A 27,210-nucleotide genomic window follows, 5' to 3' on the forward strand; every position below is an offset into this window, starting at 1 on the left:
GCCGTGGAACAATTCCCATCGCACCTCCCCGGAGCGAGGGGCTGCTGCTGCCCGGGACGCCCCCGGCCCCGGAGCTCTGCTGAGGCCGGAGGGATCCGGGGGTTTTGGGGTTGTGCTGCTGCTCCTCACCCGGGCGCTGCCTGCAGCCTCTGCCCTCTCTGCAGTCCTGGGGTGCCGGTGGGAACCGGCTCCTCTGGGAGAGCTCCTGGGGAAACCCAGGAGGAAATTCACAGAGCTCAGATGTTGCCAAGACCCCTGCCCTGGGGATGGACCCTTCCCCCCCAAGCCCTGCTGCAGCGCCGGGACAAGGCAGGCGCTGGCCCTTTCTCCCTGGGGACAACACGGCGGGGTCGGGACGGGCAGAGCCGCGCTGGGACACCGGGCCGGCATTCCGGGGCTGTGCCGGGGATCCATCCCCCGGAAAAGGACCCTCCCCCGGGAGACCCTCCCTACACGCCCTGGCACTGCGCAGCCCCAGGGAGGGATTTGGGAGCCTCTCCGGAGCCTCTGTCTTTGCCAAAGCTGAAAACGTCCCCCTGGCAGGGGGCTCCAGCTGTCCCCGAGCCCGGCAGGAGGGTGAGGGGCAAACTCTCCATGCCAGCGACGGGGACGAAGCGTCACAGCCACCTTGTTCCTCCGGGACAGCCGGGACCGTGAGGCAGCGGCAGGAGCCCGAAGAGCTGGAAAAACCCCCACTAAAAATTAACATTAATTTATTAGAATATTTATGATAAAAACCAAGAATCTCTTTACATGTGGGTTTGGTTTTTTTTTTCCTTTTTATACAAGAGAATTTCCATTGCTTTTTTTCCTCCTGGAAACAGAGCAGGGCAGCAGGCAGGCGCAGGCAGCGGCGCGGGCGCTCGCCCCGGTGACGGAGCCCCACGGACCTGGGGGTCCCAGCGGGGCGTGGAGCGGGTGGGACGTGGGACGGGTGCCCACCAAGGCAGCGGGGCAGAGCGTGGCAAGGCACGGCACAGGGAGGGGACAGCGGCCGGGGTCCCCGGGGAGGGGGTGGCGAGCACCCCGTGGTGCCCGTGGTGGCACACGGCGGGAGCTGGTTGGCACGTGGGGGACAAGGTGACAGACACAGGACACCCCTGAGCCCGGGGAGGGCTGCAAGTCACCAGAACACCCAGTGATCCCTCCCAAGCCTTGGGGAAAGACGGGTCCTTCCAGGACCCCCGCACCCCCAGGCGTCCCCTCGCTGCCAGCCTTCCGGATCCAAGGTGTCCCCACGCTGGGGGAGCTGGCACTTGGTCTGGCACTTGGCTCTCCCCAGCCCCTCTCGCTTGCAGGGGGACAGACAATCCCCCCCGGCACACCCCGGGCCCGTCTTTGGTTAAGGAGCAGCCGCTGCCGCGCTGGCACAGGGCGAGGGGCCGGGGCTGGCCCTGGAGGGTCCCCATGGGGACAGGTGACAGCAGTTCCAGGAGGGATGGAGAGGCTGCTCAAAGCGAGGGGGTCCCAGCTTCCCCCCTGCATGGCTCTAGAATATTTCCTTGAAAAGACCTGGCATGAAATGTGAGGCCAGGAGGGAGGATGCCAGGCACAGGCGGGCTCACGGGGAAGCTGCCACGGCGAGGGAGCAGCAGCAGGAGCCCGAGGCGCCGGGCAGGGGCAGGGGGAGTGTGTGTGTGTGTGTGTGTGTGCCAGCCCCGGTGACAGCTCCTGCTGTCCCATCCCTCCGCTCCGGAGCAAGGCGAGGGGGCAACAAAGCACAAGAGGGGAGAGGGGAAGCTGTGCCATGGGGAGTGACTGTGGAGACCCCTGTCAGAGCCGGCCGCAGGTCCTGAGTGGGTGGGCACCTCTGGAGAGCCCCGCGGGGGCGGTGAGGCACCTGCAAATCCCAATTCCGGGCGGAAATTGTCCATCGCCCCCAGGCCACGCGGCCCAAGGAGCCCGGGGCATCCCAGGGCTCCTTCCCTGCTCGCTGGGGCCAGCCCAGGGCTCGCTGGGCAGAGCTGTCCTGGCAGTCCCAGTCCATCCAGGACACTCTCCCCTTCCTGAACCCAGCGTGTAGTGACAAGAAACCAAAACGGAGAGCAAAGAACGAATGAATGAACAGAGAGAGAGAAACGATTGGGAGGCTTTGTGCCGGCAGCTACTGCCCCTTGGGGATGAAGGGCTCCCCCTCCTCGGGCTCGGGCCGCGGGCCGGGGTCGCTCAGGCACCGCAGCATCCGCTGGTTGCTGGGGCTGTCGCTGGCCCCCGGGGTGAAGACGTCGTCAGTCCCCGGGGAGGAAGGCTCCTTCACCCGCATCACCAGCCCCTCCTCATCCTCCTCGGGCGAGGGTGGGAGGCCGCTGCAGCCCTTGGGCTCGTCGCTCATCAGGTCCACGGACTCGGGGGACTGCGGCGAGGCCGGGTCGATGGTGATGATGGGCAGGTTCTCCGAGTCCCCCTTGGGCTCGTAGGCCAGCGGGTCTGGGAGGCACAGAGGGGTCAGGCAGGGAAGGGGGGGGGTCTCAGGGACCCCCGGCGAGGCACCCCAGATGTTTGTTTGGGGCTGGGGTGCCTGGGCCGTCCCGCGGATTTCCAATTCAGCCGTGTAATTCCTTTTCCCGGCTGCCGCGCCCCAGCTGGAGCTGGCTCCACCGCGAAGGGCGAAGCTGCCCTCTGCTGATGAACCGCGCGCTCCGCAGCCGCCGCACACCCCGACACCCCGTCCCCGGAGCGGGAGGGGACGCACGGGACAGCAGGGACCGAGGGTGCCACGGCAAATGTGCCATGCACAAACTGGGAATGCCCCAACAGGGGCTAAGCGCTCCTGATGCCCCCCCGAGGAGGGCTGGGAGGGCCATGGACAGGGACGGGGCTGCCTGGATGGAGCGAGCTGAGCTCCGGAGGGACTGCCCAACCTGACCTCCCAGAGGAATTGTGCTGGGTGCTTCTGCTCGGAACAGCAACGCTCTGGGGCTGGGCTGGATGGGGACAGTCGGGGCTGGATGGGGACAGTCGGGGCTGGATGGGGACAGTCGGGGCTGGAGAGCCACAGGGAGCTGAGCAGGTGCAGGACAGCTCCAGGGGCTGCAGGTGAGGGCAGTGCAGCTCCTCGTGCAGCCCCTCCCACCTACCTGAGCCGATGCGAGCCCGGGACATGGTGGGCGAGTCCACCTTGTGTGCCGGCACCGTCAGGTAGTTGTTCATCTGCAACGGGAGCAAGGCACCGTCAGCAGCGTGGCCAGGGCAGGAGGGGAACTGACCACAGGGATGGGCAGGAGGGGAACTGACCACAGGGACGGGCAGGAGGGGAACTGACCACAGGGATGGCAGGGGACTGACCACAGGGATGGCAGGGGACTGGCCACAGGGACGGGCAGGAGGGGAACTGACCACAGGGATGGCAGGGGACTGGCCACAGGGATGGCAGGGGACTGACCACAGGGACGGGCAGGGAGCAGCAGTGGGACGCAGAGGACACGGGCACAGATCCTCCCAGCCATGCTCCAGAAAGGTGCTTGGGGCCTGGGGCAATCACAGGACCCCCAAGACTCGGGGTCACCTCTGTCACCCTCACCTCAGCCCCCTCCCTGTGCCCTGCCAGGCTGGGAAGCCCCCCTGGCGCCCTCCTGCCCCGCCCTGGGGTGCCCCAGCACCTTCTGCTCCAGCTGCCGGGCCTTCTGCCTCCTCAGGAGCATCTGGTTCCAGGCTTCCTCGTAGGGGTCAGCCACCAGCGTGTGCCGGTTGTAGGATCGCAGCTGGGAACAGATCCCGAGGAAAGGAGACAGGTTAAAATCCCACACCGAGAGGGAAAGGAAGGTCACAGCCCCTTTTTTCCTGGAGACGGATGGAACAGCCACCAGTGGGCAGAGCAGCTCCAGGCAGGCTTGTGGCTTATCCCCTGTGTGCCACCACGGGGTGCCTGATCCCAACCCAGCCTGGCCCAACGAGGGTTTAAAGGCTGGGCTCAGCCACTGACCAAACGAGCCTGGCCCTCAGACTATCCCAGCACCATCCCAGGAGGAAAAGCCTCCTGGGAAGGAGAGTCAGGCCAGGAGCAGGGCAGGGACAGCAGGGCAGGGACAGCAGGGCCCAGCTGAGGGCTGCTGGGCAGTGTCCCTGCCACTCCCCGTGAGGCCAAGGGGACACAGAGTGCCAGGGGACTCCTCACCCTCTGCCTGGTTTTCTGCAGGTTCGTGCGGAGGATTTTCCGGATCTCCTCCTCCTTGTCCTTGGACAGGGCGGGCAGGACGCGCTCCAGAGGGAGGTTCTGGGGGTTGATGTTCCTGCATGGGCAGACGGGATTCAGAGCCACACAGCACAGCCACACGGCGCCCAGGGGCTGCCTGTCCCCTGGCCAGCAGCAGGGAGCCCTCGGGGCAGGCACTCACTGGATGGAGACGGTGGAGACGGCAGAGGGGATCTTGCCGATGCCGCCGCTCTCCACCAGCTCGATGGCCTGCTTCATCTCCATCTTGTGGTAGAAGGCGATGAGCTGGGGCTCCTTGGAGCGCTCCCCCGCGATCAGGCACTTCTTCACGTACTTCTTGTTGAAGCGGTTCAGCCTTCCCAGGGCGGGGCAGAGCAGGGGCAGCCACAGCTCAGCCCTGCCCCGTCCCCCTGCCCGCTCCCAGCACAGCGCTGCTGGGCTCGGCGCTGGCTCCAGCGCCACCAGCACGGCTCAGGCCAGGCTTCCCTGAATCCCTCCCAAGCCAGGGCACCTCCACAACACCCAGCAGGGCTGGCCCTGAGCTCCTGCAGGGACTGGCCAGCTCCCACCCTGCCACGGACCTGCTGTGGGTGGGGTGGCCGAGGGGTGCGGCCCTGCAGCCCCCCCTTGCTCCCGGTCCAGGGCCATAATTCCCCAAGGTCAGTCTGCATGTGGCTATTAAAGCCTGGCACAGAGCTGTGAGACCTTCTGGGTGGTGACTGAAACCCTTCCCCAGCCACCAAACCTCGCCACTCACTTGTCCTTCCAGTGGTGATGCCCATAGTGACCACAGATATCCTCAATCCCTGTCAGAAGGTGATCCAAGAACTGCAAGAGATGGTCCAAGGCGTGAGCAGCTTGGAGGGCTCCTGCCCAGCCCCTCCCTCCCCTGACACCCACACTGACACATGGGGAGGGCACTCAGGGCGTGTAAAGTCAGGGCTGTGGGTCCAGGATGGGCTTTGGAGGGCAGGAGGGACCCACACAACCAGGCTTGGCTCCACAGGCACGGGGGGTCTGGGTCAGAGCGGGCACTGGACGACACAGACAGGGGAGAGCGCTGGCTCTGCCCCCTTACCTTGGGCTCTGACTTAGGGGCAGGTCCCAGTGACAGAGTGGCAGAAGCAGAGAGAGCAGAGGGCCGGAGCAGCGCGTTACCTGCGTGTGGATCTCCTCGTTGATGGAGCGCTTCGTCTCCTGCTTCTTCTTCACAGCCAGCAGATCCACCAGGGGCCGGATGGTCATGCCCTGGGGACGGGAGGGGAGGGGAGGGCAGGGGAGGGGAGGGGGTTACACCTCTGCCCAAGGCACAGCAGCGGGAGTGGGACGGGCTCGGCACAGCCAAAGCGCTCTCGGTGTCACTGTGCAGCGTTCTGGGGACAGTGACACGGTCGGGGATGAGGCTGGGCATGGCTCCCCACTCTCCACACGGCCTTGAGGAGCCCCTTTCCCTCTGGAAGCACAGCCACCAACCTGCACGAAGACGGTGAAGAAGATGACGGTGATGATGGCAGTGAGGAACATGTCCCGCATGCCGAAGTGCTTGTAGTCCAGCAGGTAGCCCAGGGAGAAGGCGATGGCTCCCCGCAGGCCCCCGTAGGCGATGATGAACTGGTCCTTCGGCGTCAGCTTCACGATCCGGAACTTGTTGATGAACCAGGTGAGCACAAGGACACCTGGGGGAGCAGCACAGCCCTGTGTGAATGGCCAAGGTTCCCCCCAGTCCCAAAGAGCCCACCCTGCAGCCCCTCAGGGCTGCCTGCTCATCTCAGCATCCCTGAGCCCACGGCTGGCACAGCCACGGCCTCAGCCCCATCTCCCCACAACACCAACCACCAGCAGGGGTGATGCCCACGGTGCAGCAGGGCCACCCAGGCACCTCCAGCCTCCCCTGCAAGGCAAACCATAACGGTCCTGAGAGCTCACCACGACCCACATGGCCACTCCAGGCCAGGCTGGACAGGGCTGGGAGCACCCTGGGATGGTGGAAGGTGTCCCTGCCCATGGCAGCTGGAACAAGCTGGGCTTTAAGGTCTCTCCCTTCCAACCCAAACCATGCCATGATCCTTTCACCGCCCCGAGGGCTTTGTCACCACACTGACACCCACCCAACACCCTGGCGATGAGGCAGAAGAAGAGCGTGCTGATGACGAAGGTCCAGTTCCAGTAGTGGTGACCAGCCACGGTGGAGACACCCAGGAAGATGAAGATGAGGGTCTCACTCACACTGCTCCACATCTTGAGGAAATACTTGATGGTGGTGTGGGACTTGTGGGAGATGTTGGCTTCCACATAGGGCCGCATGACCACACCAGCGGCGATGAGCCTGGGGGGAGGTTGGGGCCCTCAGCAGCCGTGGGGACATGGGGACAGCCCCAAGCCCTGGCCCTGCAGCAGCATTTTGTGTTGTGACACCAAACTCCAGAGCAGCACAGGCATTGGGAACGACCAGCAAATATTCAGGGTCTCCAGAGAAGGCAACACAAGGTTTCTCCTTCCCCTGGCAGGGCAGGAGCGAGCACTGGAGCACAAACCCAGGGTGTCCTGAGTGCTCAGCAGGCCCTGCCCACCCCTGTGTGCCCGGGAGAACAGGAACAGGCTGCCAACACCCCAAAATCTGCGGGACAACCCCCCAGCCCCACTCCTCTGGTGTGCCTCCTCGCATATCCCAGCACCCCTGGGCCTCGCTGGGCTGCAGTGACCATGCCAGGTGTGCAGTGACCATGCCGGGTGTGCAGTGACCCTGCTGGGTGTGCAGTGACCCTGCTGGGTGTGCAGTGACCATGCTGGGTGTGCAGTGACCCTGCTGGGTGTGCAGTGACCACGCCAGGTGTGCAGTGACCACGCCAGGTGTGCAGTGCCTATGCTGGGTGTGCAGTGACCACGCCAGGTGTGCAGTGCCCACGCCAGGTGTGCAGTGACCATGCTGGGTGTGCGGTGACCACGCTGGGTGTGCAGTGCCCATGCCGGGTGTGCAGTGCCCACACTGGGCTGTGCTGACCACGCCAGGTGTGCAGTGAAAATGCTGTGTGTGCAGTGACCATGCCGGGCTGCAGTGCCCACTCTGGGTGTGCAGTGACCACCCTGGCTGTGCAGTGCCCACTCTGGGCTGCAGTGCCCATGCCAGGTGTGCAGTGCCCACTCTGGGCTGTGCTGACCACGCCAGGTGTGCAGTGCCCACTCTGGGCTGTGCTGACACAGCCCCAGCGATGCCCCAGGGGCTCTGGGCAGGAGGGCACCCCCTCCCCTCTGCCCACTCACGCCATGATGCCCGACAGGTGGAAGAGCTCTGCAGACAGGTAGGCCATGTAGCTGTAGAGGAAGACGAAGAGCGGCTCGATGACGCGGATGTGCGAGGTGAAGCGGGACGTGAAGGCGGCGATCACCCCGTAGATGACGCCCACCAGGACCCCGCCCAGGGACACCACGAAGAAGCTGAGGAAGCCGAGGATGATGTCGAGGATGGTCACCTGCTCGAAGCTGGCAAACTCCTCAAAGAGGTGGTAGAGGACCTGGCAGGGAGAGAGGAGAGCAGGGGTCGAGCTGTCCCTCTGGGAAGGGCCAGCCTCACCTGCAGGAGAGCTGCCCAGGGAGTGTGGCACACCTGAGCTGAGCCCTGTCCCTGCCTGGTGGCCCCAAGCTGGGTGCTTGACCAAGGCTCACACCAAATCCAGCTGCTGGCGCTTTGCTGTGTCAGACACAGACCTGGGGGGACCAGCTCCCTGTCCTCTGTGCCCACGGGGACACACAAAGGTGTGTCTGGGACAGCTCTGCTCTCCAGCTGTGCCAGGAGGGCCTCTGGTCAGCAGCCAGAGGCTGTTCCTGTTTTCCCAATGACCAGGTCAGGACAGATCCAGGCTGGGGGACTCCTGACTGATGCACAGAGAGAAAAGCCCCCATCTGCCCTGGCCAGCCCAGAGAAGAGCCCAAACCCTTGAGGTGGCTTCTGCAGCTGAGGGAAACCCGAGGGAAAGACTCTGGGCTGTGCTGCCTTCTCCCACCCCCAGACACTGCAGAGATGTTAAAGCACATGTCAGGATGGGAAACAGGATTTAGGGCATCCTGCAGGAATAGCAGCACTTGCAGGCAGGGAGAGGGTGGGGTGCCAGCCCCTGCCTGCTGGGGCCAGGCCCTGGGTGGGACAGGGGCAGACAAAGGCATTCCCCAGGGATGAGAGTGGGGACACAGACCCTGCAGGCACCCCTCTGCTGAAAAACGGGGGAGAAGTGCCTGGAAAAAGCCCCGTGGTGGGACAGAGTGTTCTTTGTCACCAGGAACCTTGTCAGCAGGGGCTGAGCAGCCAGCTCCGGAATGGACAGCTGGGATATGGGAAAAGAGCCAGGAAAAAGCAGTGGGTTAGGAATCAGTTTAGAGGTCAGCTCCGCAGAGAGGAGAAGGCCAGGCTGACAGCCAGGCCAGCACCTGGACAGTGATGTCCTCTGGAAAGGGAGCAGGCTGGCCCCACCACCCAAAGGTCCCTGCAAAGCTGCTCCTTGCAGTGGGGCTGAGGGGTGGCCCAGGGGGGCTGCCAGCCTGGCTTCAGCCCCTCCAATTCTGCCCTTTGCCACGGCTGACGTGCTGCCCTCCCACCTCCTGGGGGCTGGAGGACAGCAAGGGTGACCACGTGAAAGGAGACAGACAGACAGACAGACAGCAGCTACAGGGCAGCTCTGCCTGACCCAGGGTCAGCCCTGCGTGCAGGGACAGGGACAGGGACAGGGACAGGGACAGGAACAGGGACAGGCACAGGCACAGGGAGAGGGAGAGGGAGAGGGAGAGGGAGAGGGAGAGGGAGAGGGACAGGCACAGGCACAGGGACAGGCACAGGGACAGGCACAGGGACAGGCACAGGGAGAGGGACAGGGACAGGCACAGGGACAGGCACAGGCACAAGGAGAGGGAGAGGGAGAGGGACAGGGACAGAGACAGGGACAGGGACAGGGATGGCACAGAACAGGCACAGGGATGGGGACAGGGACAGGGACAGGGACAGGGACAGGGACAGGGACAGGGACAGGGACAGGGATGGCACAGAACAGGCACAGGGACAGGGACAAGGACAGGGACAGGGACAGGAACAGGGACAGGCATGGCACAGGAACAGGGACAGGGACAGGGACAGCACAGGCACAGGCAGAGGCACAGGCACAGCAGCAACTCCAGCCAGGAGAGCAGACCCCCAGAGCCCACGGCCCCAAGAGGCTAGGCTGACTCTGCAGCCCCCCAGGAGCATCCCCCCACCTGGACCCCGCTCTGCAGCGCTTGAAGCCCCCAGGCTCAGCTCTGCACCCGGGCAGGGTTTGGTCCCAGCACTCACGACGGTGACGGCGTCGTTGAGCAGGGACTCTCCGAAGACCAGGATGTGCAGCAGCTCGTTGATGTGGATCTCCTCGAAGACGGCCAGCACGGCCACGGGGTCCACGGCCGAGATGATGGAGCCGAAGAGCAGGTTGGCCAGCAGGCCGATGTGGTTGAGGCCGGGCCCGCCCAGCTGGCAGACGGCGTACATCAGCCCCCCCAGGAAAAAGGCGTTCCAGAGCGTGCCCACCACGGCGAAGATGAGGATGGTGCCCAGGTTCTCGGTGAAGGGGCGCAGCGGCAGGAAGTAGCCGGCGTCCAGGATGATGGGGGGCAGGAGGAAGAGGAAGAAGATGTCCGACTTGAGGATGGGGGGCTTCTCACCCACGCCTTTGATGAGCCCCCCGACCAGCAGGCCCACCACGATGAGCAGGCAGCTCTCGGGAACGATGCTGGACACGGAGGGGATCACGTGGAAGCCTGCAGAGAGGGAGAGACACGTTGGCTACAGGAATGGAGGATGCTGTCTGCAGGGGACAGCCCTGCAGAGTTGGGGGCAGTTCCCAGCCCTCCCTGCACCCCCCCGACCCCTCACTCCTTGTGTGCCTCAGTTTCCCCTCCTGCCCTGCTCTGTCAAGCGGAAGCTGCAGCTCAACCAGACCGTGGTACTGCTGGCCTCAGGGCAGAACCCTGACAGTCCCAGCAGGTGACAGCCACCCTTGGACACCCGAGGGTCTCTCCCTGCAGCCCAGGCAGCTCTGCCACTCGAGCAGTCCCTGCTGCAGCGCTGCTCCCGAGCACAGGAGCAGCATTTCCCTCCACCAGACAGCAGCCTGCCCACCAGGGCCACTGTGGGGTGCCAGCTGCTGCTTGCTGCATTCCAGGATGCAATTCTCCTTCCTGGAGGTTTCACATGGCTGGTGGCAGCAGGACAGGATGCATCCTTGGGGTGCAAGGTGACAGGGAACACATTTCCCCCTCTTCCAATCCCAGCACAGCTCCAAAGGCAGGTCCCTGAGCCAGCCCTGACCCGCTGGGACGGCATTCCCACCAGGCACCCCCGGCCGGGCATCTGCCAGCACTCCAACACCCACAGAAGGGTTCTGGGCTCCCTGGATCTCCTCCCAGGCTTTGTAATTATTATTTTGAAGCGAGGCATATTTGTTCCCTGGCAAGGGAAGCAGTTTAAAATAAGGAGCCCTGCCTTGGCATGCCGCGTTCCTCCGCTCCTTCCGGCCGTGCCATCTGCAGCGATTCCCCAGAAGATTAAACCCCCTCCAGAAGGAGCCAGATCACATCTGTGCCACGGCCAGCTCATCCTCCTCCCCCTGTGCAGACACCCCAGCCCCACGGGAAAAGGCCTCCCCAAGGAGCAGAGCCCCCATTCCAGCCCTGCAGGTCCCTGGGGGGATCAGCCCCCAGACTCCCCTGAGCTGCAGGAACAGGCTCCAGCACTCCGGAGCATTCCCCACTCCAGGAACCCTTCCAGCCCCTCCAGAGGGTCCCTGGGGCTGGGGGGATGCTGGCAGAAGCCTGGCTCAGCTTTGCCCCCCAGCACCAAGCCCAGCAGACAGCTCAGGGGGCACGGGGGGAGCTGGAGCACCCAAACTCTGCCCCACGGCACCCCCCACACCAGGCACCTGCATCCAGGGACTCCCCAGCCTGGATGCAGCTCCTGGTTTACCCCCACGGGGTTTTTCCTCTTTCCCGGATCCCCTGGAGCCCACACAAGCTGCGAGCAGCCCCAGGCAGCCCTGGCACGGAGCTCCCTAGGGGAGGGGAGGTGATAATCCCTGTTCCATGCAAACCCTGCTCATGCAAACCCTGGGCACCACCGACCCTTCCAGCACACCGGGCAATTTCTGGCTGGAGCAAGGCTTAAAGCCACACAAGCAGCGAGAAGCCAACAGCAGATCAGTTTTTGCTTGCTAAGTATGTTCAATCATGAATAAAACACAAACACTGACAATTAAGCATCTCTCACTCCTTCCCCACAGGCCCCAGGATTCCATTAAACTGGAACATTCGTGTGCTGATGGGAATTCAATGGTTTACAGCCTTTTTGTGGGGCCCTAAAAATACACTTACACGGGCTGCATTTTAATTATGCCTTTGATTTCACTGAATCTCAGCCATTTTTTGCTCCCTGCTTGCTCCGCTCAGTATTTTTAGAGCATTCCAGAGCTCATGGTACCAGTCTGTTGGTGGGAGCCAGCATCCCACTCTGGGATGGGGGTGACTGATGGGAAGGGTGAGGCCAGGCAAGGGTGAAGTGCCTGAACTTCCCTCCTGGAAGATGAGGAAGGCTGTGGCAGGATGCTGGGAAATGAGGATGCCCAGCCAAGGGCACCTCCAGGGGCAGCAGAACCGGGAATAAGCCTTAATAATGGCTTTAAAGATTATGATTTGGATAATAATAAGAACAATAAAATAATAATAATGTGACCCCTGATCCCTAAACCCCCAGCACAGGGCACGCACAGTCACCCAAGCTTCCTCCTTTGGAAAACAAACTCCGTGGGAGCAGCTCCCTCCCACCAGCACCAAACACCACCTGAACCATTAAAAGAGAGACAGTTGGGTTAAACATGAACCCCAGGAGGCTGAGCAAACACAGAAAAGGAAATGCAGGAGATAACAGCTCCTAGGAGAACAGCTCCTTGCCCACATCACGCAGCCAGCTCCCACGTGCCCAGCAAGGCACACACGGGGATCACTCACAATTCCTGGGGTCAGCAATCCCTGGGGCCGGGGCAGAGAGGATCCAGGGACAGGAATCCCAGTGCTAACCACAGACTGAGCACTTGCACATCTGGAGGAAATTCCATCCTTCCAGTTAAAGAGGTTTTGGGCAAGGAAAGCTCTGACAAAGGTTGTTCTGCAGCTTCTGAGCGTTTCTGGTCTTCATTTTGGGGTCAGTGGATTTGCTGGGTGGAGAGGGAGCAGGGAAGGGAGCACAGGGCCCAGCATGTTCAGGGTTAAGCCAGATGCTCCTGAGGCTTCACCCCACATTCCCAAGCGCCCACGCAGGGACACGGCCTCGGAGAGCCAGGATGCTTCCAGGAGGGAAGGAGGAGGGACGGGAAAGGAGAGTGCTTACACAACCCCCGTCCTGCCGGGCTCACCGGAGCAGCTGCAGGCTGCAGCAGGCAGGCTGGAGGAATCACTCAATCATTAACCAGGGCCAGGAGCTCTCCCCAGCCGGGGTCTCTGTCTGGGAGGAGGTGGGAGATGAAGGGCCGGTCTGGGCAGGGTGGGGGTGATGCTCTCTGCAGCCCTGGGAGCTGGCTGGGCTGCAGGAGAGGAGCTGCTCCGGGAAGGAGCAGGCATGCTCAGAAGGGCTGCCCTTCTGAAGGACACTGCAGCGAGCAGGGCTGCAGGAGACACCGCTGTGTGTCCCTCCAGGGCCACTTAACCCTTCAGGGGACGCACCGGGCGGGGCGGCTGCAGGGGGACAGCAGCGCCAGGTGAGGCACGGCACAGGTGAGCACACCTTGCCACGGCCCCTGGGACACAGGCACCCAGAGAGCCCACCCTGGCACTGCTGCTGAACCCCAAATCACAGGTGTGCCACCAGCCCTGGGGACAGGGAGCCACGGAGCCACCACTCAGCACCACGGCCTTGGTCCTGGTCCTGGTGCTGGGAAGGGAAGGGAAGGGAAGGGAAGGGAAGGGAAGGGAAGGGAAGGGAAGGGAAGGGAAGGGAAGGGAAGGGAAGGGAAGGGAAGGGAAGGGAAGGGAAGGGAAGGGAAGGGAAGGGAAGGGAAGGGAAGGGAAGGGCTCCAGGGTCTGCAGAGCTCCCAGCCCCTGGGAGCTGGCTTTCCCACGCTGTGTTTTGGGCAGGTTGAGGATGGGGTGAGCCCCCAGCAGGGCCAAAGCCCTGTGAGGATGGCGATGCAGTGACACAGTGTTTTGCAACCGGCTCCCAGGGGAAAATCCATCCCAGCTCTCCAGAGTTTGGCTGCAGCTTCTTCCATTTATCCTTCACCCTCAGAAAAAAACACAGTGGGTTTGTCTCTTCCCTGCCTGACCAGCAGCTGCCCAAGGACCAGCCGGGCTCTGCTGGCTGCTGTGGGCTCCAGCAGGGATGTCAGGATGGCTCTGCTGTGCCTCTCCCTTGGAAAATGGAGCCGGGTCCAGCAGCTCCCTGCAAAGACAGGGAACAAGGAGAATGGAGAGAGCTGCACCAGATGCAACGGGGGAGCCTCGAGGGAAGGGGATGGAAATTGAACTCGCTGAAAAGGAATTAAATAGCTGGTGCTTTACACCTATAAATAGAGCGAGGCCACGGCTGGTGTCACCCTGCCAGGAGAGGGGGTAAAGCCACTGTACTTAAATTACATTCACTGCCTCTCACAAGCTCCAACATCACCACGTGCCCTGAAATTCCAGCCCCACAGAGCTCCAAGCCAGCTCATTCCCACAGCATCCCACTGGGAGGGCACATGTGGGGCCATGACGCAGTTTGGGCTCTGCCAAACCCTTTTCTGTGTCACCAGGGAGCAGGCAGGGTTTCAATGCAGGTGCAGGTCACCCCAGTGGCTCTTTTTGGGTTGGTTTCAGCAGCTTGGGTTGATCTGGGCAACCTTTTAAGCACCCAGTGGCTTCAACGTCCAGAACGGAAAAGCGTTGATTTTCCACCCCAAAATGCCATTTCCTGGTGAGAAGTTGACTTCTTGTTTTTTGTGTTAAGGCACAGGTACAGAAAGTGCTTCTAAGCAAAACAATTTCCTCCAGAACAAACCAAATGTTTCATTCAAGCCTCATTATTTTGTTGTCGCTAATTAGGAAGCAAAGCCAAGAACCAGGAAGGTAATTAATTTATGCTGCTTTTTGTGAGTCACTGAGCGAACGCAGATCCCACACAAGGGCCACGGAGCCACCCTCCAAACCTCGCCGTGGGCACAGTGTGCAAAGCCAGCACGGGCAGAAGGGAGAAGCAGAGCACCCAGCCCTGATTTCGGGGTCACCCCTGCCCCCCAAACTCGGGTGGGCAGGGGCTGTAACCAGGCTGGTGCTCAGGACAGCGCCCAGCACTGCCCCACAGCCTCCAGGCATCTTCAGGAGTCAGGATCAGCCCCTGGGCTGGTGCCCAGGGTCTGCCTGCCCAGGTGCCCAACACAGCCTGGCCGTGACCCTGCCCAGCTGCATTGCACACAATGTCCCCAAAAGCCACCCTGTCACAGTCCCCAGCCATCAGGAGCCCTTGCCAGATGAGGAAAGGCCTGTTTTAATTCCCCCTGGTGTGACACCATCAGCCCTGTGCCTGCAGACCTTCTCACCCACCCAGCCCTGGTTTTACCCCTCTTTCCCAGCTGAAGCAAACAGCCCGGGGCAGGAGGAAGGAGCTCCTGAGAGGAGCCTGGGCTGCCTGGTACAGCCCCAGCCCCCAGCACCTGGATCAGGTGTGTGTGGGAAGGTGACCCGCTGGACCCTGCCTGCTTTGCTAAGATAAGAGCAGGGCTGATAGCATCAGGCCAGCCCCAGGGTGACTCCAAACCCGAAAGCCACAGGACAAAAAGCAGACACTGCCAGGTACCAGCCGTGCAGCTCAGCCAAGCGGCCACAACCCATAACCGGAGCTGGCTCCAGCAGGAAGGCTTGGGGGAGCCCTCAGGGCACAGCCACACCAGCCAGAGCAGGAGGCCTGGCTAGTGCACCCCAGGGCAGAGCCCTGACCCCAGAGACGCAGCAGATGCTGCCCTGCACCGCTGGGAGAGCAGGGGCTGGCAGAGAGGCAGGAGCAGCAGGGCTGCGATGTCCGACAGCTTCACTGTCCTCCTGCAGCAGCAGAGAAATCCATCCCAAGGATGATGATGATGATGGCACTGCCAGGAAACCCCGAGGCTGTCCCTCCCATGTAGGGCTGGACCTGGAGGTGCAGGAAGGTCCCCAAAAAGCTGAGCAGCCCGGGGAACAGGAGCAAAGGCAGCGCTGCATCCTGCAGCAGCCGGAGCCGGGAGCTGCGTGCGGGTGAGCCCAGCTCCCCGCTGCCCCGACACCCTCCAGGAGCAGCACTGCCCTGCCGAGGCCAATCCCCCTCCAGAGCATGCTGGAGGGCTGCAGGTGCAGCGTGTGAGCGCTGCAGGTGTGCTGTGCCCGTGCAGTGCTGCAGTGCTGCAGAGCAGGAGGGCACGCACGAGCCGGCTCAGAATCATGGCAGGCACCCTGGATCCAGCCTGCCACGGCAGCTGCGTGCACTCAGAGAGGAGCTGCCTACACAGGACACCTCCTCAGCACCCCTCTTCCCTCCTGCACAGGGATGGGCTCCTGGTTTGCTGCTCCCCCATCCCCGGGGCTGTGCCCCTCTCCAAACACAGCTCCTTGAAGCCTGGGGAGCCTTGCTGTGATCCCACAGCCAGCACTCCCTGCACAGCACACACTGCTGAGCCATCCCTCAGTTCAACCTCGCTGCCCCAAGCCTGGGAAGGGCTGGGAGGAGCTGGAGCAGCCTCCCCGGAGGAGAAGGTGCCCACACACAACCACAGCATGCCCCGAGAACCATCCATGGGCAGAGGCCTCTAGCACAAACACTTGAACACTTTTTTTTTTGAGAGCAGCAAGAGCACGTACCCTGGTTTTATCTTGAAGCACTCACAAGAAATTAACAGATCAATTGGGAGTCTTTTACAGAGCTGGTATTAATTTCCTCCCAGCTGTAAAAAGGAAATGAGAGACAAAAGACATTAAATGGACTTGCCCAAGTCCCCAAGTGAATGGTGTGAGAACCCAGCAGCTCCCAATTTCCAGTCCTGTGTTTAGATAACGCTTCTCCTTCACACCAGAAGGAAAGGCAAGGACACTCTGCAAGAAAAGCACATTTTAAGAAAGACCTAATTGCCATTAAAGACTGAGAGACCCAGGGCCCTTGGACTGTCACCCCCAGCTGCAGCATCCCAAGGAGGGAGGAAAACACAGAACCAATGGGAGGCTCCAGGGTTGGTGCCAGCACACCTCTAAACTCCTCTTCCAGGCCCAGCTGTGCACAGCTGTGCGTGGAGCAGCTCTCCCCCACCTCTCCCCAGGTCCAGAGCTGACACTGACCCAGCTTTGCCCGGTGAGCCTGGGGACAGCAGGGCAGGGTTGGGTGCCCCGGTAACCCCGGCCCTGCTGACTGCATTCCTCTAAGGGGCACGTTCCAGGGCCACTCCCAAACCACAGCTGCAATCACCAAACCTGTTCAGAGCCTCTGGGCAGCTCCACACGGCTCCCCAGGGCGGCACCGTGACTCCTCACCAGCACTCACCCAGCAGGAGCCAGGCACGGAGGCACTCGGGGACAAACTGCCACCCAGATTCCTGCTGTGGTTGCTTCAAGACTCATTTCGACTTTTCCCCACCAGCTCTGGATGGGTGCAGCTCACAGCCAGGCCTGCAAGGCTGGAATCCTCCTGGCACAGCTCATTTACCCTGGAAAAGTGAGTTTTCTACAGGGCAGCAGCATCCTCATCCGGGTTGATATCCCTCAGAACAGAGACAGCAGCTGGACTGGTGCACTTTGAGGAGGTTTAAGGTCTAGAAAAACTTCTTCAGCTCCAGGGAAAGGGACAAGGAGCTAAACATAACTCACTCTCACCAGCCACGGTCTTCCCAGATTCCTTCAGCTGCTGGATGCCATGAATAGCTGGGTTAGGAGGGGTCAGTGCCGGGGGATTTCTGGAACAGAATGCTCCCAGTTAACATCTGCAAGGGGAACCTCACACTGCTGGATGCAGACGGATGCTCTGGAGCAGGAGGGACTCGAGGGGATGCAGAGACAGTGCCTGCTCACCCAAAATCAGGCTCCAGCTGCCCTCCCAGCTCCCTACCCTCAACCACAGGACACTGCCCTTGATTCCCAGTCCCTGCTGAGCCTCGAAGCCCTGGGGAGAGTTAAACCTGAGCCAGCCTGAGGTGACCACAGACCAACTCCCCAGGCAGAGCGATGCCAATCGCCCTTCCCAGGAAGGGCAGATTTCCTACCGGGAACGGGGGCAGGAAAGACAAACAAAAGCTTTTCAGGAAATAACCTGTTGGTCTCCACTCGGACAGCAGGGAGGAGGTAATTGCAATTAGCACTGATTACTGCCGGGCTCTGGGAGCCCAAAGTGACCCCACTCCCAGCACACGCCAGCAGCGCGTCCGGAGCCAGCGCCAGCACCGGCCACTGTCACCTCTGCCCAGCACCCAGGGACACCCTGCCAGCCTTCCAGCACCTCCCCAGCCACCACGCTGCTCACACCCAGCCCAGCTCCTGCCAGCAGCAGCTGACACGGGAGAGGAGCTGTCCCTGGCAAACTCAGCCCCAGGGACCAAGGCTGCTGGGGAAAGTGTTCCCAAGGGAAACCGAGGCACTGGCATGGCTGGAAACACCAGCTCCTCTCTTCAAAGGCCTGTATGTGCTTAAATCTGTGCCCCTGGTGTGTCTGCTGTTAAATCCCCAGCAGTGGGGTGGGAAGCTGCCTTCCCTCCAAATCCCTCATTAGGATTTAGCATGTCGTGACTCCAAAATGCAGAATAATTCCAGGCACTGGAAATAAACTGCTGCCACGGGGTGTCTGCTCTGCAAGGGTGTGTCTGGCACAAGAGAGGGGAATTATTTCCCTAGCAGCACCCTCTGTTCAGTGGGATTTAAGTGCTGTCCCTGGAGGTCGACTGCATTGCAACTTTCTGGAGACAAAGACCTGGGATGCTGAGATGTTTGTGAGTCACTCCTGGGCAACCCAAGAAAATGCGTGTGCTCTCTTCTGACTGAAAAAGCACTTTGCATTCTTCAACTTTCCTCTCAAAACACCACCCCAACTTCAAATGAGCCCTAGTGTGCCCTTCTGACGCAGGCAGGCTCTGGGAAGGAGCCCCAGGAGACACACAGGGGGTGATGTAACACCAGGTCCTTGTGCCACCAGAGGTGACACCCTGCCAGACTGATTCACTCACTGCCCCACTCCCAGCCAGGCTCAGCCCTGGTCTTGCCTTTTCTGACACACAGGCAGCAACGAGTGTGTGCATGCCCGTCTGCCGAGCTGATTTTAATTTTAATTTGGTTTCCTCCTTCCCAGCAGGAACTCCTGAGTTCTGCTGCCCCAGGACAGAGCCAAAGGACAGAACTCGACACGATGAGCACACAGCTGGAAGACTGCGAAATCAGAGAGGCCCATGAGACACCCAGCACCACGGGGAACAGATGGTGGGACCTCAGTGGAGTGAGAGGATCACCCACCAACACCTGGTCCCACCAAACCACCCCCTGCCCCTCTGCTGCTCCCTTGGTCCCACCAAACCATCCCCAACACCTGGTCCCACCCAAACCATCCCCTGCCCTTCTGCTGCTCCCTTGGTCCCACCAAACCATCCCCTGCCCCTCTGCTGCTCCCTTGGTCCCACCAAACCATCCCCAACACCTGGTCCCACCCAACCATCCCCTGCCCCTCTGCTGCTCCCTTGGTCCCACCCAACCATCCCCTGCCCCTCTGCTGCTCCCTTGGCAGCTCTCTGGCCCTGATCTCACAACGCTGAGGTTCTCATCAAACCAGCACTGGCAGTTTTGAGCCCCAGTGGGTGAGAAAAAGCTGCTGCTGGCTCAGGCAGCCCGGTGCAGAGACGAGGTGCAACCCAGCTCCAGCTCCACTCAGCAAGGCTGTGCTTTCACAGAGTATTCCGTGCGGATTTCGGGTTTTATTTCAACAAATTAGGCCTCGGGGACCCAAAACACAAGGAAAAAAAAAAAAAAGAACCTAAATGTTTACAAGGCAGCTGCAGTAATCCATCCCCATTCCTGCCTGTCCTCTGTGGGTGCCCAGAGCTCCAGGGGTGCTGCACAAAGAACAAGCCCTGCATGACCCTGGGACAGGCTCAGAGCCCCCAGCACCCACCCCTGCACCTACAGCCAAAACCAGGGCTTGCAGGAGGGAGAAGGGGAAGGATTGTGTTAAAGAAGCATTTATTTGCAAGTCCAAGGAGCATCTGGTTCGTACAAGTGCCAGAGAGATGTCTGTGTCTCTGTCCCTCTGTGCCACAGGACTGCTGTCACCCCAAGAAGGACCCTCTGCCCCCCTCCACCTCCTGGCTTTCCCCTCTCCCAGGGGCAATTCTCAAACCCCAAAGGAGGCTATTTATGCACATTAGTGGCAGACACAAGCCTTGTCCTGCACCCCACTGATTCCCAAGGGCACCCCAGCACCTCTGGCATTGTGGGCAGGCTGTGGTGGGGTGATGGGGCACTTTGGGAGGAAGGATGTGAACCAAACAGGCCAATACTGACACACACTCTGCTGTCACCCCACAAACCAGCCCTGGCCACCTGCAGGTCCCAGGGGAGCAGCAGTTCCACGGCATCCCTGGGAGCCAGGCCAGCCCCAGTCTGGGCTCCGGCTGCCGCAGGACTCACAACACCCACAGCCCAAATTCCACCCCAGCCTGTGTGGGAAGCCAGCCCATCCCTGACCCCAGCACCAGGGCTCCAAGCCTCTGTTGATAAACGGGGTGAAACAAAAGCTTTGGCTCCTGAGGGCCCTGAGCTCCAGAAGCTGCCCCAGGGTCCCTGCAGGGAGCCAGGCAAGGCTGCACGGAGGGTAATCCTGCCTTAATGGACATCAGGGCTCACCAGGGAGGAAGGGCTGTGATTACAGACCTGCTCTGCTCTCCCCACTCCATCACCATCCCGTATCTCACAGCAGGAATCTTTCACTCTTCCAACCATAATTAAACTAATGGTTTTCTCAGATCCGTGGAGGGAACAGTTTGGATGTTTTTTAGCTCAGACACCAGAAATGGGCAGATCAGGGAGGAAAAAATAAATGCTGTGGCTGATCTTTCTGAGATGGCAAAGCAGGGGAAAAGGGAGCCAGAGCATGTTTAGATCATCCCCCAGCAAGGAAGTGGGAATGCAACAAGTCTGCATTGGAAGAGACTGTTTAAATTCATCATCACGACAATTTACACTTCTGTGGCACCAGCTGCAGCAGCACTCCAAAACCCTTTCTGAAGAGCCACTCCCCAAGCCCAGCTCCCCTGAGCAGCCTGGGGACAAGGGGGACACTGGGGTGACCTCCAAGCTGTCACCACGCCGTGTCTGCAGCCAGCAGTGATAAGCCAGGCTGTAGGACAAACACTGCCACCAAGAATGAGACAAACATTCCCCCTGGCCCAGCAGGGGCACCCCCATCAGCCAGAGCCAGCATCCAGCAGGAACAGCCCCTTCCCCCAGCCCAGCAGGGCCATCCCTGCCCAGGGCAGCCCCACCTGGGGGGCAGAGAGGCACAAGGACACCCCCAGCACACTCAGGGAGTCACACACACACACATCCCAACCCTGGGCAAAGCTCTTCTGGGATGTCACCTTGCTGTGCCAGTCCCACCCTCGCAGGTGGCACTGGCAGAGGTGTCCCCATGCCGTGGCTCGGCTCGGGGCTGTTTCTGCTGGGTCTGGTCTCCAGATCCAGCTCTTCCATCCAGTGCCTCCACCACAGCAGGTTTCCTTCCCTGCTTATCAGCCCACAGGAATCTCGAGTTCCCCAACTCACAGGGCTCTGTAAGACTTGGGGTGGCCCCTCCAAAAGCCACGATTTCAATTTCAGGGCAGGGATGTGGGCTGATAAAAACCTTTGAAAAGCACCCAAGAGTTTTAGCACCCAAAAGTTTTAGCACCCAAGAGTTTTAGCACCCAAATCTCACTGCCAGCCAGCAGCCACCAGCTTCTACAAATGTTCCTCTGGCAATTTTGAAATTGTCTCTTCTCCTCCAGGCACAGGAGCCACCCCCCATGCCCTGAGCCTCTGTGGGGCTCCACAACCCCACCTGCACCCATCAGGTTCTGCCCTTCTTCTCCCAGCTCCTATCACCAGCTCACAGGCTCTGGGACCTTCCCTAATCGTGCTCCTGCACAGGCACAGCAGTGCTGGGGACACTGGTGCTCTCAGACAGTGTCACTGAGCAGGGGCTCTGTGCTGGGAGGACAGGGACACCAAACCCCCCGAGGCACCCTGCACAGCCCTGGGCTCTGCTGGCTGAGCACAGCTCCGTCCCCAGCTCCATTTACACCAGGGACACGCTGGGGACACGCTGGGGACAGTCCTGGGGACAGGCTGGGGACAGTCCTGTGAGTGCCAGGCTGGTCTGGAGGGGCAGGGACACCCCAGACACAGCAGAGCTGCCAGGGGGAAGGGGAGACACGGCAGTGACTCTGCCAGGGTGAGCAGCACCCAGCTCGGCTGCCAGCGCTGCCTGGGGGACCCCAGCAGGGCCACGGCGTGGGGACACAGGCAGGGATGTCCCCACACCCTGGGGACACAGGCAGGGATGTCCCCACGCCCTGGGGACACAGGCAGGGATGTCCCCATGCCCTGAGGACACAGGAAGGGATGTCCCCACGCCTTGGGGACACAGGCAGGGATGTCCCCACACCCTGGGGACACAGGCAGGGATGTCCCCACGCCCTGAGGACACAGGCAGGGATGTCCCCACGGCGTGGGGACACAGGCAGGGATGTCCCCATGCCCTGGGGACACAGGCAGGGATGTCCCCACGCCCTGGGGACACAGGCAGGGATGTCCCCACGCCCTGGGGACACAGGCAGGGATGTCCCCACGGCGTGGGGACGCAGGCAGGGATGTCCCCATGCCCTGGGGACACAGGCAGGGATGTCCCCACGCCCTGGGGACACAGGCAGGGATGTCCCCACGCCCTGGGGACACAGGCAGGGATGTCCCCACGGCGTGGGGACGCAGGCAGGGATGTCCCCATGCCCTGGGGACACAGGCAGGGATGTCCCCACAGCATGGGGACACAGGCAGGGATGTCCCCACTCCTGGGTCTGGCAGAGCCCCCGTGCTGGCTGAAGGGGGTCGGTGACACCCCGTGCTGCCCCACGCTCAGCCCTCAGCAGGGGCTGGGGCAGGCAGCAGGCTGGGAGGGGACACTGCTGGGACTGTCCAGGCTGAGCAAAGGGATATTGCACACCACATCAAGCGAGGAGTAAAGAGGAAGAGAGGGTGGGCAGCTCTAATTAGGACGTTTGCTTTCCGGAGCAGCCACCACGCTCCTGAAGGTACTTCCCAGGAAGTGGCTGGACATCATCTGCTGATGGGAAGTAGAAAATAAATCTTTTGTTTCCCTTTGTTTCCACACATGACCTTTGCTTTTGCTTTATTAAACTGCCTTTATCTTGATCCATGAGTATTTTTCCATCCTGGTTTCTCCTGCAGAGGAGGGAAGTGACAGAGCAGCTTGGTGGGCACCAGGAGTCACAGAACCATGGAAGGGTCTGGGTGGGAAGGGACCTTAAAGCCCATCCAGACCCACACCCCCACCCGGGGCAGGGACACCTCCCACTGCCCCAGGCTGCTCCAAGCCTGTCCAGCCTGGCCCTGGACACTTCCAGAGATGGGGCAGCCACAGCTGCTCTGGGTACCCTGTGCCAGGGCCTCCCCACCTTCTGAGTATGTTATTTCTTCCTTGTATCTAATCTAAACCTCCTTCATGAAACCACTTCCCCTTGTCCTGTCACAACAGGCCCTGGTATGCAGACTATCTCAATCCAGGGGAGATGGGCTCCCAGAGAAAAGAAGGGAAGGCACCACCCAGCTTTCAAACCCTGGGCTCAAGACATTCATTTTAGGTTACCTTCCAGCCAAGGTGAACCCACCACACCCTGCCACCTCCTTGGAATGGCCAGGATGCTCCAGGGAGGCTGGGAAGCCATTGGTGCAGACAGACAGACAGCAGGACATGCCCCAGTGGGAGGTGGCTAATGGAGAATGACTCTCTGCTTTCTGGCTTTAGAAGGAAGGGCCAGCACGGGCTTTGGAGGCACAGGCAGCCCCAGCTCTTCTCCAAGGTGGGCAGGAGCTGGTGCTCACCACAGAGCTCTCTCTGCCTGCTGGGCCCCAGCACAGCCAGCGCTGACCACAATCTGTTATTTACATTCCTGACTCACTCCTTCCCTTTCCCCTGAAACGAGGATGTATTTACAGACCAACCTGAATTCCCCTGAACGTCTCTGGGAGCCACGTGAGCTGAAAGGTCAAGGCTCAGAGGGAGGAGAGCAGGTTCTCCTGCAGGGAAACCCCTCAGCTTACCTACCACTCCCTGGGCATGGTGTGAACACCCCTGCAAACCCGGGAGAAGGGCACAGAGAGCTCCTGCCTGGGGTGTTTTGGGAAGGTCTGACCTTCTGCAGCAATGCAACACGTTGGGACAATGGCTGGTTGCAACCTGCAGCTGCAAAGGCTTCTCCTGGCAAAGCCAGGCCACCAGCAGACATGAGCTGCACTTGGTTGTAGCTGCCCCTCACACCCTCTTCCCCTACACAGCCTTAAAATACCATGTGAGTATTGAGTAAGGCAGCCAGCACCAGCTTCCCCTTCTCCACGGGGATTAAGAAAGCAGGAACAGCCCACGCCTGCAGGACATGCTGGGAGACACATCCCCCTGTGCCCTGCCAGGGCAGGAACCTCCAGAAACCAACACCTCTGAGGCGTTTTACAAAAATCTGCAGCAAGAGGGAAGGGCTCAGCTCCCACCTTTGATTCCCCAAACAAACTCACAGCACAAACCCCCTGGATGGGACAACAGGAGGGTGCATTTAAGTCTGAAGAGCTGTCTAAAGCATCGAGAGCAACAGGGGGAAACCGAGCAACAGGACAAGGTCAGGTTGCATCTCCTGTCCTGAAGCAGAGCCCTGGGAGTACTTCTGAGCTCCTCGACCTGGGAGAAGGAGCAAGCACGGCAAACTCCTGCTCTATTTCTCAGCCCCCTTCTCCTCCTCCTGGAAATGGGATGCTGCAGGCCCTGTTTGGTGTAGGGAGCCTGGAGCTGTGTGAGCCCCATCCTGCCATTCCAGGCTGTGCTGCCAGCAGTGCCCAGTTGTGTAAGAGCTGTCCCTGCGTGGAAAAAAGCCTGTTTTGCTGCTGCTGAGCAACACCCCGTGATCCAGGGCAGGAAGGACCGGGCTGGGACATGGACACAGAGCAGGGAGAGGTTTTTGGCTGCTCACGAGCACAGGGAGCTGTACCTGCAACTGGGGAACTACCTGCCAAGGAACAAGAAATGCAAAACCCTGGAAAGGAGGCCAAGGAAAAGGGTGTCCCCGGACCGCCCTGCTGCCAAGGCCCTGCCACAGCTGTAGGTAAGCTCAGGTGTGGATTTTGGCAGAACCAACACCTCTGGAGCTCTGCAGAGCACCTGCCACCTTTGCAGAACTTGCAGGGCAGCCTCTCCTAAAATACACCCCTTAAAACACGCAGTCTTGCATAATACTTGTAGCATCAAAGGCCTGACAGCCGGCAGCCACAACTTTTCCTGCAGCACCAGGGAGCTCGGGGCAAGGGCGGCAGGAGCAGCTCCCCCCGCAGCAGCGACACCGAGCGCGGGGCGTCCCCTCCATCCCCCGGGCTGCTGCTCTCTCTGCCGTTTGCCCGTTTTCCCCCTTTTCCCCGTGGCCCCGGCAGGCCCGCGGGCCATTGGCCCCTCCTTTCTCTCCAGCTTCCGCACAGATATTCCTGATTTCATCACTGCCTGCCCCGGGAGCAGCGCTGGAGGCGCAGCGCCACAGCCGAGGGAGCCCTGCGCTGCCCGGGAGAGGCACCTCCAGCCAAACACCCCTTTGGGGCGCCTTTGGGGACCGCCAGCGAGGCACAAACCCCGCGGCTCCCACCTGGCTCCAGCCTGCCCGGTCTCCCAGACAAGGCTCCGGGTGTGAAGGGCTCTCACTCCTCCGCCTGGATGTAAATAAAGCACCCGGGAGGGGCTGCGGGAACGGGGCTGCACCCGCCTGCGCAGGGGATGGGGGATTTTGAGGAGCAGCTGGGCAAAAAGGATCTGAGCTCCCGGGGGTCTCTCAGACCCCTCCAGACCAGGACAGGGCACAGTTTACAACAGGAACCAGCTTTAAAAGGCTCCCAAAGCAAGATTTCCCTCAGCAAGCTGGAGCGCCCCATAAGCGAGTGTTACTGAACCACTGATGGCAGCTGAGGAGCAAAATGAAGGAGTGCAGAGCCCCCTTCCCTCCTCACCTGTCCCCCTGGCTTTATCCCCAGGGATGGGACCAGGGCCAGCTCAACCTCTGCACTGCTGGGGACAGCACAGCAGGTTCCACCACGTCACAGGTTTGGGCTAATTCAGCTGGTATTGATCCAGCTGCAGAAGTTTGGAAAACACTTTGTCAACAGCCCCCGCCCCGGCAGAGCGATGCTCTGAGGCTTTCCCGAGCGGGGCATCCCGGGCTCAGCCCAGCGGGTGACTTTTCCAGCCCCGAGCCGCTCTCCTCAATGCGGGAATCTCGGGACGCTTTGCAGCAGAGGCAGAGCCGCCCGGTCTGCTGCGGAGGGGGAGGAAGGGGAGGCCGAGCACCGGGAGGCTTCGGAGTGACTTCTCCAAGGTTACAAAAAGCATCTGTGGTTCCGAGAGGAAGTGAGCACACTGGGTGCTTCCTCCCGAGTGTCACAGGGAGGAGAGCAGACCTGCTCCAGGCAGGGGTCAGGAGCATCCCCAGGCCGGCTCCCAGATGAGATGAGAAGTCTGTGGCGGTGGAGGCACCGGGATGCTGCTGTCCACCAGGCCCAGGACGGAGACCCAAGGTCGTGGGGGGAGCAGTGCCCACCCCGGCCCGGCCGGCCTGGGAGGTTTGCAGAAGATGTGCAGCAGATTTTGCCCTGGGATGTTTGGGGTGGTCCGACCCTGGGATGCTCAGAGGGGTCTCTCCCTAGGATGCTCGAAAGGGTCGCTCCTCGGGATGTTCACAGGAGCCACTCCTTGGGATGACTGGGGGCGTCTGTCCCACCCAGCCGGGGGTCCCACCCCGGGATGCTCGGCGGGTTCCTCGTGGCAGATGCTCACGAGGGTCACTCCTCGTGATGCCTGGGGGTCCCTGTCCCATTTGCCGGGGGTCCCTCCTTCTCCAGGCCACCGGGGCCCCTCCCCAGGCCCTTTCCCACGGACCCCCCCCCCCCCAACGCCGCCCACCTACCCAGCTTCATGAGGCAGGCCAGGAGGATCCAGAGGGAGATCTCGAAGGGGATGCGGACGTGCGTGTAGTCGATGCCGATGACCGGGAAGGCTTTGCGGTGCTTGGCGTGCCCCTCCGCCGAGCCGTTGGCCGGCTGCTCCTTGAGCGGGTGGATCTCCTCGGGGGCGGCGGGCGGCGCGGCGGTGAAGCCGGGCACGTCGCCGCCGGGCAGCGGCGCGGGCTGGCCCTCGGAGGTGAGCATGGGGTTGGCCTGCAGCACCTGCCCGGGCAGCAGCGGCCCCAGCAGCAGCAGCGCCCAGGGCAGGGCGCGCAGGGCCGCGGCGCCCATGGCGGCGGGCGGGGGGCGCGGGCGGGCGGGGGGCGGCGGGGCCGCCGCGGCGGCGAGGGCTGGAGCCGCCCCGCCACTGCCCGAGCGGAGCTGGGGCGGCCGCGGCGCCGGGCTCGGCCCACGGAGCGGGCGGGAGGCGGCGGCGGGAGGGACCGGCGGGGCGGCGCCGGCGGCGGGAGGCGGGAGCGGGGCGGGGAGCGGCGGAGACGGAGAGGGAGGGGAGGGGATGGGATAATGGGATGGGATGGGATGGGATGGGATGGGATGGGATGGGATGGGATGGGATGGGATGGGATGGGATGGGATGGGATGGGATGGGATGGGATGGGATGGGATGGGATGGGATGGGATGGGATGGGATGGGATGGGATGGGATGGGGATGGGGTGGGATGGGATGGAGATGGGGATGGGGATGGGGATGGGATGGGGATGGGGATGGGGATGGGATGGGGATGGGATGGGATGGGATGGGATGGGATGGGATGGGGAT

The 27,210-nt window shown here is 61.6% G+C and overlaps 1 protein-coding gene across 1 annotated transcript; it reads right to left on the reverse strand.

Annotated features, from left to right (window-relative positions):
• Window positions 1-761: 761 nt before the first annotated feature.
• Window positions 762-26,719, reverse strand: SLC9A1 (solute carrier family 9 member A1; the record flags this gene model as incomplete). Its single annotated transcript, XM_084222837.1, has 12 exons — window positions 762-2,427; window positions 3,078-3,150; window positions 3,600-3,701; window positions 4,115-4,229; window positions 4,335-4,508; window positions 4,911-4,981; window positions 5,312-5,401; window positions 5,627-5,829; window positions 6,262-6,479; window positions 7,415-7,665; window positions 9,471-9,931; window positions 26,392-26,719. 12 exons carry the CDS (start codon window positions 26,717-26,719, stop codon window positions 2,105-2,107), a joined length of 2,409 nt encoding a protein of 802 aa, XP_084078963.1. The 3' UTR covers window positions 762-2,104.
• Window positions 26,720-27,210: the final 491 nt, after the last annotated feature.

Source organism: Fringilla coelebs, assembly GCF_963513975.1.
Source record: "Fringilla coelebs genome assembly, chromosome: 28".
Classification (NCBI taxonomy): Eukaryota; Metazoa; Chordata; class Aves; order Passeriformes; family Fringillidae; genus Fringilla; species Fringilla coelebs.